At 46.0% G+C, this 23,279-nt stretch overlaps 1 protein-coding gene across 10 annotated transcripts in view; it reads left to right on the forward strand.

Moving 5' to 3' along the window:
* Window positions 1-5,808: 5,808 nt before the first annotated feature.
* PROM1 (prominin 1) overlaps window positions 5,809-23,279 on the forward strand; it is a gene marked incomplete at its 3' end in the record, with an annotated part of 98,722 nt that continues 81,251 nt past the window's right edge. For 2 of the 10 annotated variants that reach the window (XM_084798291.1, XM_084798299.1), the window contains exons 1-2: window positions 5,809-6,695; window positions 14,653-15,030. In XM_084798291.1, coding sequence (XP_084654417.1) covers window positions 14,808-15,030 — 223 coding nt within the window. In that variant the 5' untranslated portion in view covers window positions 5,809-6,695; window positions 14,653-14,807. Of the gene's footprint in view, window positions 6,696-6,715; window positions 7,067-7,266; window positions 7,655-12,615; window positions 12,755-14,652; window positions 15,031-23,279 lie in introns of those variants that run through there. The other 8 variants (XM_084798294.1, XM_084798295.1, XM_084798296.1 and 5 more) reach the window with 8 other exon arrangements.

The raw sequence follows: 23,279 nt of genomic DNA on the forward strand, positions 1-23,279 counted from the left end.
CTCCCCGCATCTCCTGACAACAGGCCTAGACAGGAAACAGGAAACAGGACTGGGTCATGCAGTTTGAGTATATGGTAAAGATCTTTCAGAGTATGATTATAATCTTTGGCATTTGCAAAATTGCTATCTTTATAACATATGTACCTTTATGTGCTATATAATACCTTTATAGTATGTATCTGGTAAGATTTAGCCCAAATTAGTATTGATACTAATTTTGCTTATGCTCTATTTTTGTTTTTAAAAAGTACATGTATGCTTGTCTGCCCAAGAGTGGTATGTGTACGTGAGTGTAGGTGTCTGCAGAAGCCAGAAGGGGTCTCTGGTAATCCCCCAGAGCTGGCACTAGAGGAGTTGTGAGGTGCTCAACATGAGCGCTGGGAAATAAATTCAAGTCCTCTGGGAGAGCCATCTTTCCAGCCCCAGGACTTGAAAAGAAACCAAATTCTAAGGTTTGGTTAACTGATGGAGTTGACATGTGGGCTATGATTAAACATCCCTGCATGCAGAGAACAGCTCTCTCCTGTAACAAGTTTTCCAACCTCCAATACTAAATGTGTTGGGGTTAAAAAACAAAATGAAGCCCTTTGAATCTAAAATGTTTGTCTCATCTTACTTGTATTTTTCCTCACCTGTAATAGAAACAATTCTAGAAATTGCTTTGTTTCATCCCTGTCCTTGAAAAGGGTTAGTTAGACCATCTAGTGTAACCATGACTTCTACAAATACCTCCATCCGGCAAACTGGTCTACCTGGTTAAGGCCAGTCTATTCAAATGCTGAGAATGGATATTTGCCTTTAAGGACCAGTTTGCTTTAAGAATTTAGTTTGCTTTTTGTTGCTGTGATAAATACATGACCAAAAGCAGCTTGGAGAGGAAAGGTTTGTTTCATCTTACACTTCCAGGTAACAGCTCACCACAGAGTAAAGTCTAAGCAAGGATTCAAGGCAGAACTCTTAAGGCAGGAATTGAAGAGGAAGCCATGGAGGAGTGCTGCTTTTTAGCTTGCTTGCTGTGACTTGTTCAGTTTGCTTTCTTATGTACCTCTCAGGACCACCTGCCTAAGGAGGACTCTACCCACAGTGCACTAGGCTTGTTCATATCAAGCATCAGTCAAGGAAAATGCATGCCAGGCTTGCCTCAGGCCAACGTGATGGGTGCATTCTTCTTCTCAGATGACTCTAGCTTGTGTCAAGTTGACAAAAAACCCAACCAACACACAACTCATGCTTGTGTTGGGGGTGTGGCATAACAGGATGATATCCTGGATTCAATCAGTAGCTCTGCAAACAATGAAAAGCAAGCAAGCAAACAAACAAAGTACAACAAAAACTCCAAACCAAACCAAACTAAAAAATCCAGAAAGCATATCTCATGCTTGTTAAAAAAAAAAAAATCATTCTGTGTTCTCATTAGTCAAACGAAGCTCATTGGCTCCTAGCTCTTCTGCATTTCCCTTTGTCTCCAGCAGCTGCTGAGAACTCTGAGTGAAAGATTGCCTTACTGGGGTTGTTGTGAGAGAGCTTTAGAAGGAAGCATGACCTGCACCTCTGCTGTGTGTTTCCGGCAGTTCTGCCCCAGCAAAAAGACAGCGACTATAATCCCAGGTCTATGTTAGAAGCTCTAAGGTTTGTTTAGCAGTAATCATGGGGTTCAATTTTTCTGAGCATGGTCTAGCTTAAAATCAATTGTATAATACTTAAAACTTTGCTACTTGGCTCCTCAGAGAAAACAAACCCCATTAGGGCTTTTAAATTCTAATTTGTAAGGAATGAAACAACAACAAAAAAAATGACTCCCTTGGGAGGCAGAGGCAGGTGGGTCACTGTGAGTTCGATGCCTGCCTGGTCTACAAAGCTAGTCCAGGACAGTCAAGGCTACACAGAGAAACCCTGTCTCGAAAAACAACAACAAAACAACAAAACAAAACATATGACTCCTATGCAAATACATGGTGAGTGGGTGTGAAAACACTTGCTCACCTCATGGATTGATGAAGCACACACGAAGAGCCTCGAACTGGACTAGTTCAAAGAGTCATTTGAAGAATGGTGTTTATATGGGCAACTGGGAATCTGAAGTGAATATATTATATATATATATATATATATATATATATATATATATATATATATATATAAAGATCTTATTATTTATTTATTTATTGTGTATACAGTGTTTCGCCTGCAGGTATGCCTGCACTCCAGAAGAGGGCACCAGATTTCAGTATAGATGGTTGTGAGCTACCGTAGTTGCTGGAAATTGAACTCAGCCAGTGCTCTTATCCTCTGAGCCATCTCTCCAGCCCTTGAATATTTTTTTTAATAGATAAAAGGCTTGTCAGTTTTCAGCAAATTGGGAAGTCTTCACAAGAAGGGGAAACGCATTGCTCAGCAGAGGTGGGCCTTCTGCTTTAGGTTGTTGAGCTCCTGGCTGAACCTTGAGTGGGTTGTGACAACTGATAGCTTTTGCATTGAGAGTGATGGACTCGGGCCTACCTCCTGTGGCCACTGCTCACTTAGCTGGAGCCTCTTCTTCCTTGTATAGTCAGGTATCGTGGTGGGATGCCCTACCTAACTCTGCCTTTCTGATGCTCTCACTGTCTTCACTGGCTATTAAAGGTAAATCGATTGATGGTTAAAGTTAAATGCCCCATTTGTTTTAGTGCATATTCCTAGCATCTAAAGTGATAACTGTCTCTAAAGACAAGGGTTTTATCTGAAGCAGCACTGACTGGAAGGTAGACTCCTAAGCGCCAAACACAGCAGTCCTCCATACCCGCTCCCCTTGTTAAACCGCTGCCTGAGGTTTCCAACTTCTCCCCAGCTTTAAGTCCGGATCCTTCTGTTTCCCTTGCTCGGTCTGGCTTTCCTTCTGTTTTCTTTTCATTCCGTGGAAGCTACCTACCTCTGCCCTCGAGTGAGGCTGTGGCCTGGTGGATCAGACACAGATCACACCTGAAGTACAGGAGGAGTGTTTGATTGCCTTTTGGTTATTAAACCAGTAATGTTATTTTTGGCAGCCCAACCCAGAAGTAAGGCATAGAAAAGCAAGAGGAACAGGAAATCGTGCAGTAAAATATTTACAAGAAAATGTTGGCTTGTTTGAAGCTATTCGCTGCCCAGGTTTCTCTCTTTCTCCCTCTCTTTTCACTTTCTTTTTCCTCTCTCCCTGGCTCTGTGTTACACAAATTTGAATCTTAAGAGCAGTGTTGAGATGCAAATTGTTGTATCCTACAGATATGCTGCCATGTTTTGGAATCACGCAAAAGGTCATTATTTTAATGATTAAAAAGGCTTGATTTGCTACAATCAATCACAAATGTCTCCAGCAGTTCCACACTGTCACAGTCCTGTCTATGCGCTCCAGCTTTGTTTCATTGGAGGAACATACCTTCTATGGTCCTGTCCCATGATTGCTTCCAAATCCAGATGACCCAATAATCCTTTATCTCCAAGGTGGGCTCAAAATAGTTGATGCAGGCATTTCAGAGTTGGGTTCCCTCTTAAATCCCAAACAAGTGTAAGAAAGCAAGCTCCCGGGTACCAGAGGGCAAAGGCTGAGCTCCTATAGCCTCCACTGGCCCCTTTGCTCAGCCTTACCATGGAGACCACTAGGCATCTTCACAGACCCCTAAAGCAGCACTGCCCAGGGAGTGTGAAACGTGATGTTTGTTGTTCCTTTCAGAACACTCTCATTCATAATAGAAATTGTCGTGTTAACTAGAATAATTATTCACAACCACATTTTGATCTTGTTTTAGTGACTGGAAGAGAAATACCTAAAACCATGAGAAGTATCTTTGAGGAGAGGACTATTGAATATTAATTTTTTATGTATTCTGGCAACTGCTAAATAATACTTTCTTGCTTTTATAGCCCATGATGTCCTTGAATATACCCAGTCTGCCCAGTGCTGGAATTTTAGGCATATACTACCATGTCTGCATGCCTTCGGCTTCTCTCTTTGTGAGGTACTAGCACCTGAATCTTGGACATGCTAAGCACATGCTCTTCTACTGAGCTATTATAACCCCCCTACCCAGTGCTTCATTTATGAAGCCATATGACCCTTACTACATTTTAAAACTATTTTAAATTATGTATATCAGTGTGTATGTGCACCTGAGTGCAGTTGCCAGTGGAGACCAGAAGGTGGCGTTACACAAGACCCAGAGCCGGGCTTATAGGTAATTGTGAGCCGCCCACATGGTGCTGGGAATTATATTGTGTTCTCTGCAAGAGCAGTAGGAGGTTGTAACTGCTGAGCTATCTCTTCTGCTTAAGGCTACCTAGGATACATCTTACCCTTGTGTTTTGGATTTGTATGTTCATGTTGAACATACAAAATGGTTCAGGCAGAAGAGGGGTTAGGGTAGAATATGAAAATGCAAGGAACTGTGGAAGCGCTGTGTCCTAAGAGATGTGAAAGCAGATGATTGTGTAGCCTTTCCTCTGACATGAACCAGCCCTTCCTGAAGGGAGGAAGGAAGTTGGTAAGATTCAGAAAACCAAGAAACAGGAGGCTCAGCCAAGCTCAGAAAGTTGTAAGACTCACAAGGCCCCAGGGCAGCATTACACAGTTGCCCCAGTCTTCAGTGACGCTGTTTGCAAGCTGTGCATGGAGCTGCACTGGAGCTCCAGGATGTAGCTCTGTTTGTTTGTTCATTCCAGACAGGGTTTTTCTGTGTAGTCCTGTCCTGAAACTCATTCTGTAGACCAGGTTGGCCTCAAACTCAGAGATCTCCACCTCTGCCTCTTACAACTGGGATTAAAGGAACTCACCGCTACCCAGCTACAATGTAGTTCTTTCATGAGCTGTTATAAGATGGGCATTACCATCAAAGTAGCTCCCACTGAGTTATCCATCCTCTTGTAAGGAGACCCTCACTCATATTCTTATAAATAATTCCCCCAAAAACAATTTAGTTCACCAAGCAAGATTTAGCAAGAAACACATCTTTGGCTTATTGTCAAATAAAATGCCCTGTTTGTGGTGAACAGCCATTTGCTCACACTTCCTCTGGAAAAGTCACACAGCAATGAACACCCATTTCAATTCAATGGGGCTCTGGTCAGAGACATTTTCACCTATTTTCTGGGTTCTGGAGGCCAGAACTGGGTTCAGATATGGGGCTTCACTAACTATGTGACCTCCGGTAAGTTATTAAACCTGTATCATTATAGTTAATCATTAATAAGATATCAGAAGGCTCTTGCAGCTAAAGTTACATAAAAATCCATTCAGAGCGTGTGGCCTAGAGCCTCATCATAGCCCTGCCTGCCCTTCGTGGATGTTTCAAGGAATGAAAATGAAGCCTTGTGATGTTTGATGCAGACACAGAAGCTGAGCCTCAGAGAGATAAGGCCGGCCGTGCCTGCGGTGGTAAAATAGGCAAGTCCCAGCCAGCCAGTTGCTCTCAGAGAACTCAAGTCTCACCCTAACACCAGCCTCAGTGGTATCTTTGCCTCTGAGCAGGAAAGCTGGGGGTCTGAGAGTACAAGAAACTACAAAGGGGTAACCCATTGGACATCTTAGACACCTTGCCTGCCTCAGGGGTGTGTGTGTGTGTGTGTGTGTGTGTGTGTGTGTGTGTGTGTGTGTGTGATTTTCCAGGGGACTTTCTGAGCTCCCATTTCTAGACAATATGCACATTCAAGGTCAATTTCAACTTTAAGAAGTTTTCACCTCCCCTTTTCCTACCCTCACTTTAAGCTAGATTTTGAGCTGAGAGGATTATTGGAGTGAGTAGTTAAGAGCCTTGGTTGTTTTTTGCAAAGGGCCTGAGTTCAATTCTTTGCACCCACATGGTGGCCCACAACCATTTGTCACTCCAGTTACAGTGGCGCCAGCACCTTCTTTTGACTTCCATGGTCACAGTGGTACACATTCATGCAAGCATTCATACACACAAATCTTTTAAAAGATCATTTGTCCACATACCCATGTTTCTCTCATCTTCCCATTCTTTCTTCTGTCTGTCCATCCACCTATCCAACCCCATCCACAATCACAGAGAATCTTTCGGTGGTAGAAACGTCCCAACGATGCTACTCTTCCCCAAGTCTATTTCCCAAGCCTCTTTGGTTGAATCCAAGATTGTGGATTTGTCTTTTCTTTAAAAATGCACCAGGCGCCAATGTGTGTGAGGCGACAGAGTGTGTGGAGGCGACAGCTAGCTGTCTTCTAAGGAGCGATTTAGGATTAGGTGATGGAGAAGGGTGATCTGGGGCTGAGCAGGGATTTCAGCGGGAAATAAATGCTATGTCCCGAGTGTCCCCAGGGCATTGTGGCCAAGCCGCTCAGAAGGTCCAATCAGAGAGCGCTCAGAGCCCTAGGCTTAGTAATCTTTAAATTACTGAGCCTTGTGGAGAGACCCTGGCACCAGGCCTCAAGTTCAGCCACCCGTAAGTTTGTTTCTCAAAGATCGGTGAATTCCCTTAGCCCCATCCGCAGATCTTTGCCTGGGTACCCTGGAGGACGCCAGCAGGTTCTCAGAGTACTAGGATCCCCTAGCCCTGCCTCTAGCACCCTTAGCCAACCTGGGGCAGGCAGAGGGGCGGGATCTCACTCAACCACCCCTATAGAACCCCGGGGCGGACTTTAAATAATTCATGAACAAGGGGGAGGGAGCCCAGCCTGGAGGCGAGGGGCTAGGAGGCTCTGAGGCCGTGGCGGGAGCTGGAAAAGAGCGGTGAGTATCTCCGGACCCGGCGCGGGGCTGAGCGCACCCTCTTCTAGAACACCCAGGGCAGGGATGGGGAGTGAAGGAGGTCAACCAACTCCTCCCCCTACATCCGCAGCAGGTGGCGGGAACCTAGTTTGCCATCCCGGAGCTGGTGGGGTTGCATCGTGGTCTGGGTCCCGGCACTGGGCGATCCTGAGGTCTGGAAAGACCAGGTGGAGCGTGCAAACTTTCCCCCGCGGTAGTGGCCGGCTTCGCTTTGCTGCTCCTTCCATCCGGTGGAGGGGTTGGAGGTCTCTTGGTTCCGGCTACGAGGGCAGGAGGAGGCGGACTCGCAGGCTACCAGCTCGCTTTCGGGCAGGGCTTCGAACTCTTCTGTGGTAAGGAAGAGCCCCAGGACAGGCCCAGGGGACGCGGGACTCCCAGCTACTGTCTGTTACCTAAAGTGCACAGTGTTACTGCCCGGAGCGGGAGGGAGAGGCGGCTGCAAGAGCAAACCGCTTCCCAGCGGCCGTTGCGGAGCGCACGCACCCGGGCTGGAAGTCCGTGACGCCCGGCGCTCAGACTTTCCTAGAGATGGAGACCAGGGACGCTCTGAGCATACCTTGACAGAATGCGGGGACCAGGGACAACAAAGGGGAATGTGAACGGACCAGAGCTTCCTGGCTACTGGAAGATTGTGGCTCGGGCTGAGTTTCCGAGAGCGGGTCGGAGAGGGACTGTGGGGGGAGCTCAGTTCCAACCCTCAACCGGTGCCCCACCGGGGACTCGGAGGGGAAATGCCGCGCTGGCGCTCCGGGCGGCGGGTCTCAGGGACGACTCCCTCCCCCAGCGACTGGAGACTCCTGGAGGCTCCCAGCTTCGCTCCGCCTCCCAGCCGGTTCTTTTGTGTCCCGGCTGCCCAGAAGAGGCCCCTGAAAAGGAGAGAACGAGGGCGGGAGGGCACTCGGTCTGGCGGCAGTTTGGAGGTAAAAGCAGCGGAGGAAAGGTGCCCGCGCTTTCTGCAGCTCCTGCTTGCTCAGAGAGTCTCGCTCTGTTGTTCTCTTGTTCTCTTGTGGACTTTCTTATCTCCGGAGCGGCTGAGAAAATGGTTTGCTCTGCTTCTTGTGGGTGGTTGCTAGCCTTTGTTAAGCGAATGAAAGATTGAGGTCCTTGCAGGCCCCTCTGCTCCTCCCCCACCCCCCACTGGAGACCCAAACAACTTGAACAATGAGTTGCATTGAACCATATAGAAACTTTTTTTGATTGATAATTGAATATTGGCAAATTCATACGATTCGACTTGGGTGATTTTTTTTTTTTTATTCATTTGTGAATTTACCTCTTTGAATCACCGCAAAGCTGGTATCTGTCTGCATAAGCCTAGGGGGTTCCTGGTGGGTAACCTGGAGCATTAGAACCTTATGGAAAGCACACGTTGTGCCAAATTCGTTACCTGTTAGCATGTTAACCTTCCAAGTCCATGCAAAAGCCCACTTCATAGATGAGAAGGAATGCAAACTGGCTTTGACATAGGACTGATTAGTAAGCGGAACCAGAGACCTGGCCCTGTTTGAAAACTTGGGATTTTTGCTAGTTAAGCAGGGCCTTTATTTTATTTTATTTTATTTCTTCTTTTAACTGTTCCATAAATTTTTATGGACTTCCTTATGATTTCTATGTTGAACTGTTTCTCTCTGTTCTAGTTCAATGAAGTAAACAAGCAGATCAAAGGATGGGTTGAAAATAACAACACCATAAGCTAGAGAATTGCCCCAGTGGTTAGGAGCACTAGTTGCTGCCCTAGAGGACTCAGGGTCAACTCCCAGCCTTCAGTTGGCTGGGAATCCATGGCAACAGGTGGCATTTGCTGCACGTAAATATGCATGAAGGCAAAATACTTATAAAATAAATCTTAAAGAATAAAAACATTTAATGTATGGTTGATTTTGTTTACAATTTAAGAGAACTAGGTCTTTTCAGGGGTCAAGGACCACCTCCTGGTTTTTAATGACCAGGAAATGTTGTTGCAAATGATACTAAGCCAGCATGAATGTAACAAGCAGATGTTGGGGGGAAGGGGACAGTGACTTAGAGGAAGTGGCAGAAGGGTTGCATAGCCAGTCTTAGCAACACAAGACAGTTGACAGGCCCCTTCATTGATACATACCTGTGGTGGGCATGGCAGATCTTGGATATGGCTGTTGTACTGCCATCTTTGTTTCTAGAATGAATTGGAAGCCACTCAGCTTTGTATATGTTCCAGGCTCAGGCCCAAGAGAAGGGACCTGACCAGTCTAGACTGGCCCACTCCCAGGATCTATTTGGGGCACCCCTGCTGGCCTCACAATGAGAGGTAGGGCTGCTCCCCACAGGACTCATAAAGGTGGGCTCTGAAGTCAAATGTCCCTTCCTCCCCAAAGCAGCAGCCCAGAAGACAGAAACTTACATCTACCACAGGGACCCTCATTAAAAAAAAATAGGAAAAAAAAAAAAGAAAGAAAGAAAGAAAGAAAGAAAGAAAAAGAAAAAAAAGTGAGCACTTCTCATCAAATGAAAAGGAAGCTAGTGGGTCACCCTGTTTTCTTTTAAAAGCAGTGGTTGAGGAAATGTAGCTGCCCAGACTTCAGTCACAGAATCATGTAAGGTATTTTTTTAACTTTAGTGGGCTCCTTTCCCCCTTTGAATATAGTGTATTTGGGGTGGAAACCAATAATGTGCCCCATTATCCAAGAAAACGGCCAGGCAGACTTTACCAACTATTAGCAGTTTAAGGGGAACGACCTGGAGAAAGCAGATTCCAGCGCTTGTATATACAAGTATATACACCGTGGTTGTGCCTGGTGCCTGTTCCCACTCCAAATGGCGGATCAGTAGTCCCATCTTGGGTGAAAGTGAAGAGATAGCTTGAGCCTGATTTGGAGGAAGCAGCCACACGCAGTCCTAGAGGTAGGCTAGGATCTGTCCTTCCCAGTGGTGTAAGACTGCCAACAGGAAGATGCTTGACTCAGCATTGGAAGAGGTAAAGATGACGACCTTGTGCTAGCCTCCGCCATGTCTTATTTCAGCAATCCTGTATTGGGTATCTCCTGTGTGCCAGGCCCTTGGGATACCCGGAGGAGTCAATATCCCATGCAATTCCCACTGTGTCTGGGGACAGATCAGGCCAAAGCAACGGGAAAGGGGTGTTTTCACCTTGGTCTTGAAGCTGTATCCAGAAGCCTGTATTATTCTTGGAAAGTGGCAGGAATAGGGTAGAAAGATATTCTAAGAATAGCATTTCACGTGGTGGCACACGTCTTTAATCCCAGCACTTGGGAGGCAGAGGCAGGCAGATCACTCTGAGTTCGAGGCCAGCCTGGTCTATAGAGTGAGTCTGAGACAGCCAAGGCTACACAGAGAGACCCTGTCTCAAACACTAAGAATAGTGTTCCAACCTTTTGCTACCTTCAGGGATGCTGGTTAAGATGCTATTAGGGTCAGCAAGGTGGCTCAATGTAGGGGAAAGCAAATATTTGTTAAAGTTATGATCTCAATCCCAGAACCCACAGTAGGAGGAGAGAACCAACCTCCAAAACTCCCAAAAGTTGTTCTCTTACTTAGATTCCACAGTTCATGTCACCCTGGCCCACAATAAATAAAAAAAACTTAAAATGAAGTTTAATAAACCCCATCGAAGTAGTTAGATTTGGCCATCGGTATTTTAAATAAACACCCATTTTTTTCTTAATTAAAAAAATTTTATGAGTGTGAATGCTTTGCCTGCATCTTAGTATATACACCATGTTTGTGCCTGGTGCCTGTGGAGGCCTAAAGACACAGCATCACATGGAAGTGGAGTTTGGAGTGGCCGTGAGCCACCATGTGGGTGCTGGGAGCTGAACCCAGGCCCTTCTGCAAAACCAACGAGTCAACAGGTGCTCCTAACTGCTGAGCCATCTCTCCATACCCCAAGAATGTTTTAAAGAGAGATAGGTCATTTTGTGCTCTTTGAGCTGCTCTTAGTAGCAGCTCTTGGCACATGAATGGGTCCTAAAAGCTCCCCCCACATTTTGTTGTTGTTGTTGCATTTTGAAACACGGTTTCTCTGTGTAGCCCTGGATGTCCTCTATCTGCAGACCAGGCTGGCCTTGAACTTAGAGATCGGCCTCTCCCTGGGGTTTTCATATCTACTAAAGCTGAGGAGGAAAAAAAAATCTTTCTTTTTAATTTGTTTCATTAATTGCCTGCTTCTTAACTCTTAAGAACTTTGATATTTTCTTAAATTTTAGTATCGGAGAGGGACCTGCCCTTTCTGCAGGGGAATGTAAAGAAATGTCTATGTTGACTCCCACTTGACTGCCTCCATCTCTGCCCTGTGAGCAAAGGTGTCTCTTTCCTTTGGGATTTCCTCTGTTTGATTCCACAGAGGGCACCTGGAATCTTGTTTTATTTTATTTTTTTTAATTTTTATTTAAGTAATTTATTCATATTACATCTCAATTGTTGTCCCCTCACTTGTATCTTCCCATTCCTCCTCCCTCCTTCCTCCATCCTGTTCCCCTTCCCTAGGTCTATAAGATCACAGCCTATCAGGTCTCTTCTTGGTAGCCTACCTACTCTTCCTCACCAGGTCTACCTACCAAGGGGAAGTGGTCTAATAGGGGGCACCAGAGTTCATGTCTGAGTCAGTCCCTGCTCTCCACACAGCTGTGGAGAATGTGCTGTCCATTTGGCTAGATCTGGATAGGGGTTCTAGGTTTACTGCATGCATTGTCCTTGGTTGGTACAGTAATTTGAGCTGACCCTACTTGGTCCAGATGCGCCAGCCTTAATTGTCTTCTTGTAGGTTTCTAGGACCCTCTGGATCCTTCTATTTCCCCATTCTTCATTACTTCCCTCACCTAGAGTCCCAATAAGAAGTCTCAGTATCTATCCTAATCTCCGGCTAAGTGAAAAGTTTCTGGGGACATCTCTATTGGGCTAGTGTCCAATTATAAGAGAGTATATGCCATGTGTATCTTTCTGGGTCTGGGTTAACTCACTCAGGATCATCATTTCCAGTTCCATCCATTTGCCTGCAAATCTCAGATTTCCTTGTTTTTAATAGATGAGTAGTATTCCATAGTGAAACTGTACCACAGTTTCTTTATCCATTCTTTGACTGGGGGACATCTAGGCTATTTCCAGGTTCTGGCTATTATGAATAAGGCTGCTATGAACATGGTTGAGCATATGTCCTTGTTGTGTGGTGGAGCATCTTTTGGGTATATTCTAAGGAGTTGAATAGCTGGGTCTTGAGGTAGCCCTATTCCCAGTTTTCTGAGAAAGTGCCAGATTGATTTCCAAAGTGGTTGTACAAGTTTGCACTCCCACCAGCAATGAATGAGTGTTCCCCTTTCTCCACATCCTCACCAGCAGAAGAGAAACTCAAGGAAATTTCTCTAAAATTAGGGACCAGACAAGGCTGCACACTCTCACCATCTCTCTTCAGTATAGTTCTTGAAGTTCTAGCCAGAGCCATACGACAACAAAAGGAGATTAAGGGGATCCAAATGGGAAAGGAGGAAGGCAAATTATCCCTATTCGCAGATGATATGATCCTGGAAACTTGTTTATTCATACCTTTAGAGGAGATCCTATCTGTGCCTGTGGCTTGGTCACATTACCAAGAAGTGTGCCTTTTCTCAGTACCTGAGCATTTAATCTGTCTAGCCCTGAGGCCTTTTAGCAAAGAACTGGCTGAGGTGTGTGTGTGTGTGTGTGTGTGTGTGTGTGTGTGTGTGTGTGTGTGTGTGTTGTGACTGTGTTGTTGAAGGGAGGAGCAGAGGGAGCCCTTGGGAGCCACCATCTGGGTCACAGGACACATGATGGCTGTAAGAGAGCTTGCTCCCAGGAGCCACCTGGAGACCAGGCAGCCTTGGGTTGCTGGAGGCAGACTTCAGAGCCATTCTTTTGTAACTCTGTACAGAAGTAATTGGAGCAAGGTGGGAGCTGTGGAAGGAAGCCATATCTGAAGAGACTAGACAGGAAGTCACTTCCTAGTCCAGACTGCCCAAGGAATCCTACCTCCTGTCTGGTGTTAATGTGCACTTGTTTTAAATTTGAAGGTGAGTCCTGTCCTTCATTTTTTCCCTGCCACCTTCCTGAGCTTCTCTCAGCATAACTTAGGATGTACGCAGTTCTTGATTGTCTCCATGTCCCATCCTTCCCAGTGTGAATTTTAGGGCAACTTTGTATTTACCCTGAAAGTTAGCATCTGTCTAGCACAAAAAAAAAAAAAAAAAAAAAAAAGCCTGTGTTCTAGACCAAGACACTTCAACTCCTTTCCCTAGAGAACTTTTTAACAAAAATCTGGAAATACAGATACACAAATCCAACATTTACCGATGATAGACGATAATTTTAAAGCATCTCTATAATTTACCACTTACTTAAAACAATCGTGCATGCCAGCAAGGTGAGTGTGCTTGTTTGTTTAACACAGTACAACCCAAAGATACACTAATTTGAAACATGCCACAGAATGATGACTAGGAACAGATTCCTTGTGCTCTGTAATTAATCCATCGTGTTTCTGTGAGAGCAGAACTCTTTGTATGAATCTAAGTGCGGCAGTCTGAAATCTGAATGGAGGCAAGCTTGGCAGTGCTCACTCGTGTTCCATGGCATGACGGCATGTACAGTGCAAAGCTGTGTGTCGTGTGCTCAGAGACAAGGCCGCAATGCTGGTGAGCTGTGCATTCTAGGTTGCTGGCTGATTTATTTACTATTCAAAAAAATGGTCTAGGAAGTTGGCTCTTTGAGGTTCTTTATTTCTCTCTCTCTCTCTCTCTCTCTCTTTTGTTTTTTTTTTTTTTTTGTTTTGTTTTTTTGTTTTAAGACAGGGTTTCTCTGTGTAGCCCTGGCTGTCCTGGAATTCACTTTGTAGACCAGGCTGGCCTTGAACTTAGATTCACCTGCCTCTGCCTCTGCCTCTGCCTCCTGAGTGCTGGGATTAAAGACATGTGGCACTACCATCACCCTGCAGGGTTCTTTATTTCTTATATTTACCTGCTGAGTAGAGATGCCTCTGCCAGCGTAGAAAGAGCCTATGTTGCCCCCATCACTGCTGTTCCCTGCTCCCTACCAAACAAGACAGTAGTGAACGACATTAGGGTTCCTGTTTCTCATCATCTCTTCAAAGGTGGCCAAGAGACCTTTTTTTTTGGCTCTCTCTCTCACTTCCTGAGTGCCTCCATAGGTCTGTGACTTGGAATGGGAGGGTCTCTTAGGATGACCTGATGAGCTGATTAGAAAAGCGGATTTCAATTTCTGTTTGTCTGTGACCTTGAGGCTATGCTCCTTCAGGCTTGGGTTAGGTGCCCCGGTGATGGGCGTGGGCATCTGGAATGTGATCTCTTAGCAAACAGGATGTAAGGAAGCTGTACCTTCAGAGCAAGAAGGACGGCAGGACCTTAGAAAAGCTGAGCTCTATTCCGTGGCTCTGGGCCTCTGTGGCACCAAGGGGAGCTTGAGAGAGGGTGAGCCTGGAGCACCAGCCCTGCCTGCTGCTGTCCTAGTTAGAGCTTGGACTCTGAAATGAAAACACTGAGTTGGATTCTGGCCCTACCGTGACTGCCTGGTAACTAGTGCAGGCTGCTAAAATTCCTTCTGCATACCTTCCCTCATCTATAAAGTGAGATTATTCTTTTAAAGTAAGTAGGATGGCACCTGGGCTACAGCAAGTGCTCGGTGAGTGTCCATTTCCTAGGACAAACAGCTTCCTGAACCCTGCCTGGTGTTTCTGGACCCTGGAAACTGCTGTGTTCTGAATCGTTCCATTTGCCAGGAAGGAGCTTTCTGCTAGTCCCTACCTGCAGCTCTGGAGCAGGCTGTGTGCTTGGTTTCCACTCACCCCAATTAGGCCTAAGCGTTTAACTCTAGGCCCTACCACCTTTTCTGGGGTGGGCTCCTGGGGCAGGCAAGGGTGTCTCTGAGTAACCAGTGCTCTTTCTCGCCCTACCAGGGATGGTGCTTTGAGTGAATGACCTCCCTGGAGACCATTCTTCTGCTGCCCTTGTCACCAGCCAGGAGGCAGAAGATCCCACTGGTCCAGAAAAGAAAAGCCCATATCTCTTGAGTGTCAAGAAACTGCCTCATGCTTGGGGGATCAGGGTGGCTATGGCTGTTGTTGTATTCAGTGCCCTGTTGCTACTGGTGCTGTGTGGAAATACTGCTTCAGGAGATCAGCCTGTGCCAACAAAACCTCCTGGGGCTTTGAACTATGAATTGCCGATCGCAGAATATGAGACCCAAGATACCTTCGATGCCGGGATTGTTGGGCCTCTCTACCAAATGGTGAACATCTTCCTCAACGTGGTCCAGCCAAATGACTTCCCGCTAGGTGAGTGTTGACCATGGAAAGGATTGAATTGCTGCTCTTGGTAACTTAATGACCACATCATAGTCCCCACAGAAGACATTCAGCTCTGTACAGTATGAGGTTCGAGAGCATTGACTCTACAGGAACAAGAAATATTTATATAGAATTTAGGAAGATGTGTGTCTGGTTAAGCTGGGTGAGAAACAAAATCAAATCTTTTTGCTTGGTTGCTTTACCAGTTTATCTTGTTTGTTCTGCCTGGAGTAATGCAGTGTTCCAAGGCATACACACAAGGACAGTGAAAACTAGGGCAAAACTTCAAGTTCATTGTCGTGGAATGAGGGGTCGATAATTACCCAGGAGCTGTGTTGGTTGTATCACTTAAGACTTTCTCTTCTGCCCACCACCAAAAGCAAGTTTAACAAGGACAGACACATCCAGACCTGCCTCCATCATTAACTGTCTCAGTACTAAGTTTAGGATGAGGAAAGGATGGTTGGTCACTTCCGGGTAGAGGGTCATTTGTGGTCAGGGCTATTGTTCTCTGTAGACATCGTTGATGTTTCTTTGACATTCTTGTAATTCTTTAATCTGGACGTTCCCTGGTGTGTGTGATCACAGGGACAGTCCAGTGAAGAGGACAGTGGCCCATGGGAAGAATCAGCAGTGTGCCCTGTATTCTTATGAACTTAATTTACACCGCTCCTAAGCTTGTCTTTGAGCTACAGAGATTCGACTACTGTCATCGGTTATATAATTTGTGGCAGGTCCAAAAGATGAAAGTAGAAGGGCAAGACAATCAAATGAGGAGAGGCTTAGATGGTCTTGGCTAATGTTCTAAGAGGTGTGTGTGTGTGTGTGTGTGTGTGTGTGTGTGTGTGTGTGTAAGAGAGAGAGGAGGAGGGGGGAGTGAGAGGACAGAGAGCTTCTACTGAGCCTCATCACTTGTTTACAATTATGGGGTTTTGTTGGTTAATTATTTTAAAATATTTTATTATTATTTGATGCCCATTGGTGTTTGGCCTGTGTGTATGTCTACGGGAGGGTACCAAATCTTCTGGAACTTGGAGTTACACACAGTGTGAGCCACCATGTGTGTGCGGGGTTATCTGCAAGAGCAGCCATTGTTCTTGACCACTGAACCATCTCTTCAGCCCTGACTTGTTAAGTTTTAAATGCCAATTTGCCACAACCAAGAATGAGGGATTGCCTAGATCAGCTTGGCCTGCGGGCATGGCCATGTCTGTGGGGAAAGCTGTCTTCACTGCCTTCATTGAGGTGGAATGGAAGACCCACCTTGAAGGTGGACAGGGGCCCTTATTTGTAGGCTAGCGAAGAAAGCCAGTCAAGAGAGCAAAGGCAGTAAGCCAGTAGGCGCTTTGGGTGCATAGATTTCCTGTTCTTGCTGGTGGATGTCATGTCACTAGCCGCTTGAGATTCCACCTTGACTACCCTCAAATGCTGGACCATTATCTGAAATTTCAAGCCAAATGAACCCTTCCCGCCTCATGTTGCCTCCTCCCCCAACCCCTACCCCCGCCCTGCCGCCCCACCCCTAGAATACTTTATCACAGCAGTAAAAATAAAAGGAGAACAGGCACATTTATAGCCCTAGTAAAATGCATGTTTATAGACATTTTTGTTGTCTGTTAGAGGACCTTGAAGCAGTCTGAAGGGCTCTTGTTAGGTTTCTGTTTAAATTTCAATTCTAAGATATAAGTCAATCTGGGACTTTAGTGTCACTGAACTAACATTGTATCTGTCACTGCTTAAAAGGATAAAGCTGGAATTCCAAGCAATGAAAGGAGCAAACAGGAGGGCTTAGTTGTTAGTGTTGTTACGTATTATCGGTTTGGAATAGCTGTTCTGTTTTGTTGTTGTTGTTGTTGTTGTTGTTGTTGTTTTTATAGACTTACTATGAGTGTTACTGTAGAAACAGGTAACTACTATGTAGAAACAGGTAACTCTTACTGTATTTATAATGCACACATATGCACATTTGCAAATGGGTGAAGGTACGTGTGTGTGTGTGTGTGTGTGTGTGTGTGTGTGTGTGTGTGTGTGTTGGATATTTTCTTTTATTGTTTTCCACCAGTTGTATACATGCATGCTATCACACCCGTCTTGTACATGGCTGCTGGCAATCCAGTCTCCTTATGCTCGTGTGGCAGATACTTCCCAACTGAACCATCATCTCCCCAGCCCCTAATTATCTTTAACAAAAAGTATGCACAAAGCTTATAATCTGGTTGGTTTTGAATGCAGCTGTTTTGTATGAACTTAGAGTGAATTCAGAAGAGTTGAAGCTACCCTTGGGTGGTCTAAGGCATAGCCTACAAGTAGCTAACTCTATCATCTCTTTCCACACACTGTGCTATGTTGCTCCCTCTGGATCTCATAGGAAGACTCTTTGTACTTTATAAAGCAATGCATATGCAAAGCCAGGCTAGCTGAGGATGTATTTGAAAGGTTTGAGCTCCCTGGGCAACACTGTTAGCTTAGAAAAGAGCTGTCTGGAGGGTGTAAACCTGAACATTCTGAGAGAGTTAGCCTACCTTGTAGCTTGGGCTTGTCCTAGTGAAGTGAGACGTGCTCCCTGAGTTGTAGCAGCAGAGCAAAGCAAAATAGTTTTCTCTTTGAAGGGGAAAATTAATAGCGTGCCTTCAGAACCTAATGTTGAATTTGACAGTTGACACTTAAGGGTTTTGATTTTCTTCTCTCATTCTGGTTTCTTTTATACTGTTCCAGCCAATTATGAGGTTTCATAATGGTCTGTGAGTGTTCCTAAGTGCTCTATATCACCTAGGACGTGAATGGAGTTGTCATGGCTTTCACCTGGGGCCCATACATTAGGCACCAAATCATGGGGTGCCTTAGATTTTTAGCCTAAATAGAAAAATTTGAGACAAGTATAATATGTTGCTAGATGGTATGCTGGCTAGTTTTAGTGTCAACATTGACACAGCTGGAGTTATCCGAAAGAAGGGAACCTCAGTTGAGACAATTACAGCCTTAGTAAGATTTGGTTATAAGGCATTTTTAAAATTAGTGATTGACTGGGGAGGGCTCAGCCCATTGTGGTGCCATCCCTGGGCTGCTGGTCCTGGGCTTTATAAAAAGGCAGGCTGTGCAGGTCGTGAGGAGCAAGCCAGTAAGCAGCACCCATCCATGGCCTCGGCATCAGCTCCTGCCTTCAAGTTCCTGCCCTGTTTGAGTTCCTCCCCTGACTTCCCACAGTGAGGGACTATGAAGTGGAAGTGGAAGCCAAAGAAACCCTTTTCTTCACAACTTGGTGCTTCATTGCAGCAATAGAAACCCTAAGACAGATGGCATTATCTGTCTGAAAGTGTATAGGGTCTTTGAATAGAGTTTACCGTAGACAGAGGAATGGTAGAGGAAGGCCATTGGAGCCTGCTCGCTCTTTTCTTGCTATGTGTCTCATCCATAGCCAACCAAAATAGTTTTCTGAGTTTGCCGTTTGACATTCTTGCATGAAGCTTGTGTTGTATCCTGAAGAGGGCTGAGATGGCATGTCCTTGTTCAGCTGGGATGTGAGACACAGTTTTACTTCTTTATAAAAGAGAATAGGATGAATAGATCAAGAATACAGGTACCTGAGCCGTGCTACACTGTGTCCTTGAACCTGAGATGGCTATCTCACAAACATCTTCCTGGCTTGGAGTCAATGAGGATGTGAGCCTGCATGCTAACTTAGGGCTCATTGAGAAGAGAGAGCTGTGTGCCACCTTGGGAGTCACTGTGCTGAGGGCTGGGAAGTCTGAAATATTGTGTCTCAGATAGGCCCTCCAGCCTGGGTTGCAAGCAGCTGTTTCCTTGCTGGGTGCTTGCATGTTCTTTCCATGGTGTATGCTCAGAGATACAGACAATCAGACACGCAGTGATCTCCCCCCCCTCTCTCAACCAGGCACAAAGCTTATTATGAGGGGTCTACATATATGCTCCATCTGAGCCTAGTGATCCCTCAAAGTCCCCATCTCCAAACATCAACGTATCGGAGCTCAGCTTATGAATCGGGGAGGAGCAAAGACAGTGGGTGTCTCAGTCAGTGTTCTGTTGCTGTGAAGACACACCATAACCAAGGCAACTATTATAAAAGAAAGCATTTCACTGGGGCTGGCTTACAGTTCCAGAGCTTTAGTCCACTGTGACCACGGCAAGAAGCACAGGGGCACAAAGTCAGACATGGTGCTGGAGGAGTAGCTGCGAGTTCTGTATCTGGGATCACAGGCAGCAGGAAGAGAGAGCCATTGGGCCTGGCGTGGGCTTTTGAAACCTCAAAGCCCCTCCCCCTCAGTGACACACTTCCTCCAACAAGGCCACACTTATCCCCACCAAGCCACACCTCCTAAACCTTCTCATGCAGCGCCACTCTCTGATGATTACGCATTCAAATATATGAGCTTATGGGGACCTACTCATACTGAGATTCCCCACAGTGGGTACGGCGGGGTGTTCATGGAGTAGTTCGGCCAAGGTCAACATGAGTCAATGCTGGAAAGAAGGAAGAACAGGCAGCATCCATTGGAGAAGCATTTGTTGAACTTCCCAGCTTTGTCTGGTGACCCGGTTGGGTGTTGTGAGCTTGGATCTAAGTGGAATTGGGTTTGAGGAAGAGTCTGGTCAGTACTGGGAGGGGGGATCACATGGAGGTGGATGCTCCTACAGTGGTCTAGAGAGATAACTACGAACAGATAATGAAGTGGAAAGTAAGGCTGTGGGCGGGGGGTGGGGGGGTGGGGTGGGGGGGTGGGGGGGAGAGGCATGCAATTTGGTGTCCAAAAGCCTATGTTCATATCTTAACTTTTATAATGTCTTGCAGAGATGATCAAGGTCACATTTTTAACTTTCAGATCTTTACTTCTTCGCGTAGATGGAATCTGGCTGCAATCACAGCCTGCTTTGTAGCTTTTATTTGTGGGGCTTACATGAGATGTTATGTGTAAAGCCTATGTTTAAAACCGTGCCCGATTGGCACCAGGAAGAGTCAATAATTGCAGTTGGCTTTTAGCTTTATTATCTGAGATGAAAAGTTAGCCAAATGTGTTTAAGTTGATGCAGGGAGAGGACATGGGAACATTAAGGGCATCATTAAAATGCCCTTGCTGCTGCTCCCTTGGGAACACTCTACACAGAACTGCCCTGTTGGAAGCAGTTCTGTGACTTCCCAGGGTGGCCTGGCTGTGTCTGGTTGGCAGGCTTCCCAGTAGCAGAGTGGGCGCCAGGATCCAGGACTTACTGTGACCCTGGATAGTCCTTCCCTCCTCACAAGGATGTCGCCATCTATCAGGCTCTTGGGTTTCCTCCGCTTCTTTGTTCTTTACCACCCTGGCCAGTAATCAATCCCTAAGGCTTGCTTTGCTACCTGCTAACTCGCTGAAATCCCTCACGACTTTTGGTTGGAGGTAGGTGATGGCGGAGGTGGAGTGTCAGTTATAATTATGTCTCTTTACAGGTTCAGAAACTGAGTCAGAAAGAACACGCGTTCAAGTTGCTAGAAAAGGGGCAAACTGAGAGACCTTTGTCTCTCGGACTAGTTATTTCTCCGGTAATCCTTGGTTTCCTGTGGGTAATTTCTTTTTCCTTTTACTTTAATGTAGTGCTCTTAGAGTAACTATGGGTTAGGTTTTACAACAAAAACAACAACCAAAAAGACGAAAAGAACAACAGCTAGAATTTTAAAAACAAAAGCATGAAAATAACCACGCGTCAAGTTGAAAAGTGATAGCCTGTGCATGTGAAAAGTGGACATTGCAGGCTGTGTACTGTGAGTGTTAAATAGTGCCTCTTCCAATTTTATGTGTCAACAATTAATTTGCTCTAAGGTAAGACCCAGAGCCATTCTGAGGATGTAAACAAAGCAAAGCCATAAACAAAACAAAACAAAAAGCAAACAAGCGACATGTCTGCTTTTAGCTTTATGAAATATTGTAATAATTGTTCACCCTGCTTTAGGATATTCTTTAATTAGATTTTAGAATGGTTGACCTATTTCCAGACTAACCTGATTTGCCCCTGGGATTTGGTACATGTGGGCATGGCATTGGCTAGGAAGTAGACCTGGAGCATGAGGGTGAGTGAGGTTGGGTTCCTATGGATTTGGGGATCTTCTCAGGACCTTAGAGTGTCTAGACGCTTCTATCTTGTAGTTAAATAGACTTATTGGCTGAGGTGACCGAGAGAGTTGAACAGCAGGACGGAGGGTTGTGGCACTGCACTCAGTGAGGCTTGCGATTGGCCTTGCTGTCCAGTGAGATTCCCTCTTCCTCCCGTCAGAACTGGAGGCCTTAGCATCTCCTGCCTCTTTCCAGACCGACTTTTTTTGCTGCCACACTCAACTCCCATGGTCTTCGTCGTATAGAATTTATTTGCCCATGTCACAGGTTTCAGATTAGCTTCCTGGGGAGAGGCCGGCAGCTCTTTTTCTTCCATCCCTTTAATTCTAAACCCCCAGGGAAGCCAATCAAGGTCAGACCCTCTCAATAACCATGGCCAGGGTGGTATTGAGTGGGCCTGGCTGCTGTGACCCATTGCTGCCACCACAACTGCAGAAGCAGAAAGAGGTGGCTCCAGGAAAGTTGCTGGCCAGGTGGACAGCCCAACAGGTGTGCCTGTACTAGCGTCTAAGTACCACTAGATAACAGAACCTGTGTGGTCTCACCTAATTCACACAAAGTAGTCATTGTCCTCTACAGATCATGTGACCCAAGCTGGCACTGGGCTTCGACAAAAGTAAGCTCACCTCCGGCAAAACAACTGATGTGCCTTGTTCCTTCCTCCTTGTGTCAGTGCCTATGCTGGGCGGCCTGTACCTCCTCTTCCTCCTTTCTTTCCAGCAACCTTACAGGCTTAGACAAGTTGGGTAGTCTGAACTCGGGTCCTCGTAGCGTCTTATTCTACAGAAGCGGAAGTTGAGGACAGAGCACTGATAGATTGTTGCTCAGGGCCTGCAGCTAGCCAAGTAGCTTGCTGCAGCCTTTGAGGTTCACGAGGAGAGTGAGAGTCAAAAAGCACGAGACTTATGCAACGTCCCTTGTACTGACAGCCTAAAGACCACACTGAGAGAGAGGTTTTTTTTTTTACGTTTACGTGTGTGTGTGTGTGTGTGTGTGTGTGTGTGTGTGTGTGTGTGTTGCCTACACATGCATTCCTTCCAGAACTCACGTATGGAGATCAGAGGACAGCTTGCAGGCGTTGTTCTTCTGTTTCCACCACATGAGTCCTGGGGAATCGAACACAGCTTGTCAGGTCTGGCGGCAAGTGCTTTCGCCTGTAAGGCTACCTTGCCAGTCTTCATGGCCTCCGACCGATGCCTCTGTTAATAACAATGTTTCACTCAAGCTGTACTTGCACGGTCCCTAGTGTGTGTGCACACATGTGTGTGCATATGTGCGTGTCTGTCTTGGATGGGCAATGGGTGTGTCAGGGTATGACAAGGCCCTCAGTTCTACTGTGTCTGTGCCTCCAAACTGCCACCGATTGCTTGTTTTCTTGTGCACAAGGCCTCCTCTCTGGTTGATAGGTGACCCCGTCCTTCTGTGGCAAGTAGCAAGCAGCAGGAAAAGCCCTTCAAAAGACTCTAGAAGTGGTGCTTCCTGCTCTGTGGAGCCCTGTCCTGGAATGCCTCAGGACTTTCCTCCAGCCCCTGTAGGAAGCAGATTAGTGTGTGTGTGTGTGTAAACATGGGAGGCCCCTCAGCAGCTGCAGGATGAAGCCAGCCTGTCAGGGAAATGGCCTTGAGCCCCTGGAGGAAAGTGTGGTGTGCATAGGGCAGTACCAGGTCAGGGCTGCCCAGCAGGATGAACATGCACAGAGAGGGCAGAACTCCACTGTGTGTCCAGGGGTCTAGTGATGGCAAAGTGGTCTAGTGATGCTCTGAGTGATGGTAAAGACCTGTGTCCTGGATCAGCCTCCTAGCGTTACTAGGTGACCAAGTTACTTAGTCTGGAAGATGACAGTTGACCACAGGATCTACCTGGGGGGCGGGAGGAGGGTCACAGTATGTAAGTATTAAGTAAATAATTATAAACATTTAGAGCAACACGTGATAGTAACACTCATTGGTATTTATTTGTTTATCAAATAGCGTAAGAGTGTTTATAATTTGTATTGGCTAATCACAAGTTTAGGGGAATCCCAGAAACAAGAGAAGCATGTATGTGACCCTCCAATATGAGCTTTGCAGGGTGACAGTAACAAATGGTCACATTCTGGGACACTTACACCATTGCTAGAAAAAGTCTATCCCAATC

Source organism: Acomys minous (assembly GCF_964271855.1).
Source record: "Acomys minous genome assembly, chromosome: 10".
Lineage (NCBI taxonomy): Eukaryota > Metazoa > Chordata > Mammalia > Rodentia > Muridae > Acomys > Acomys minous.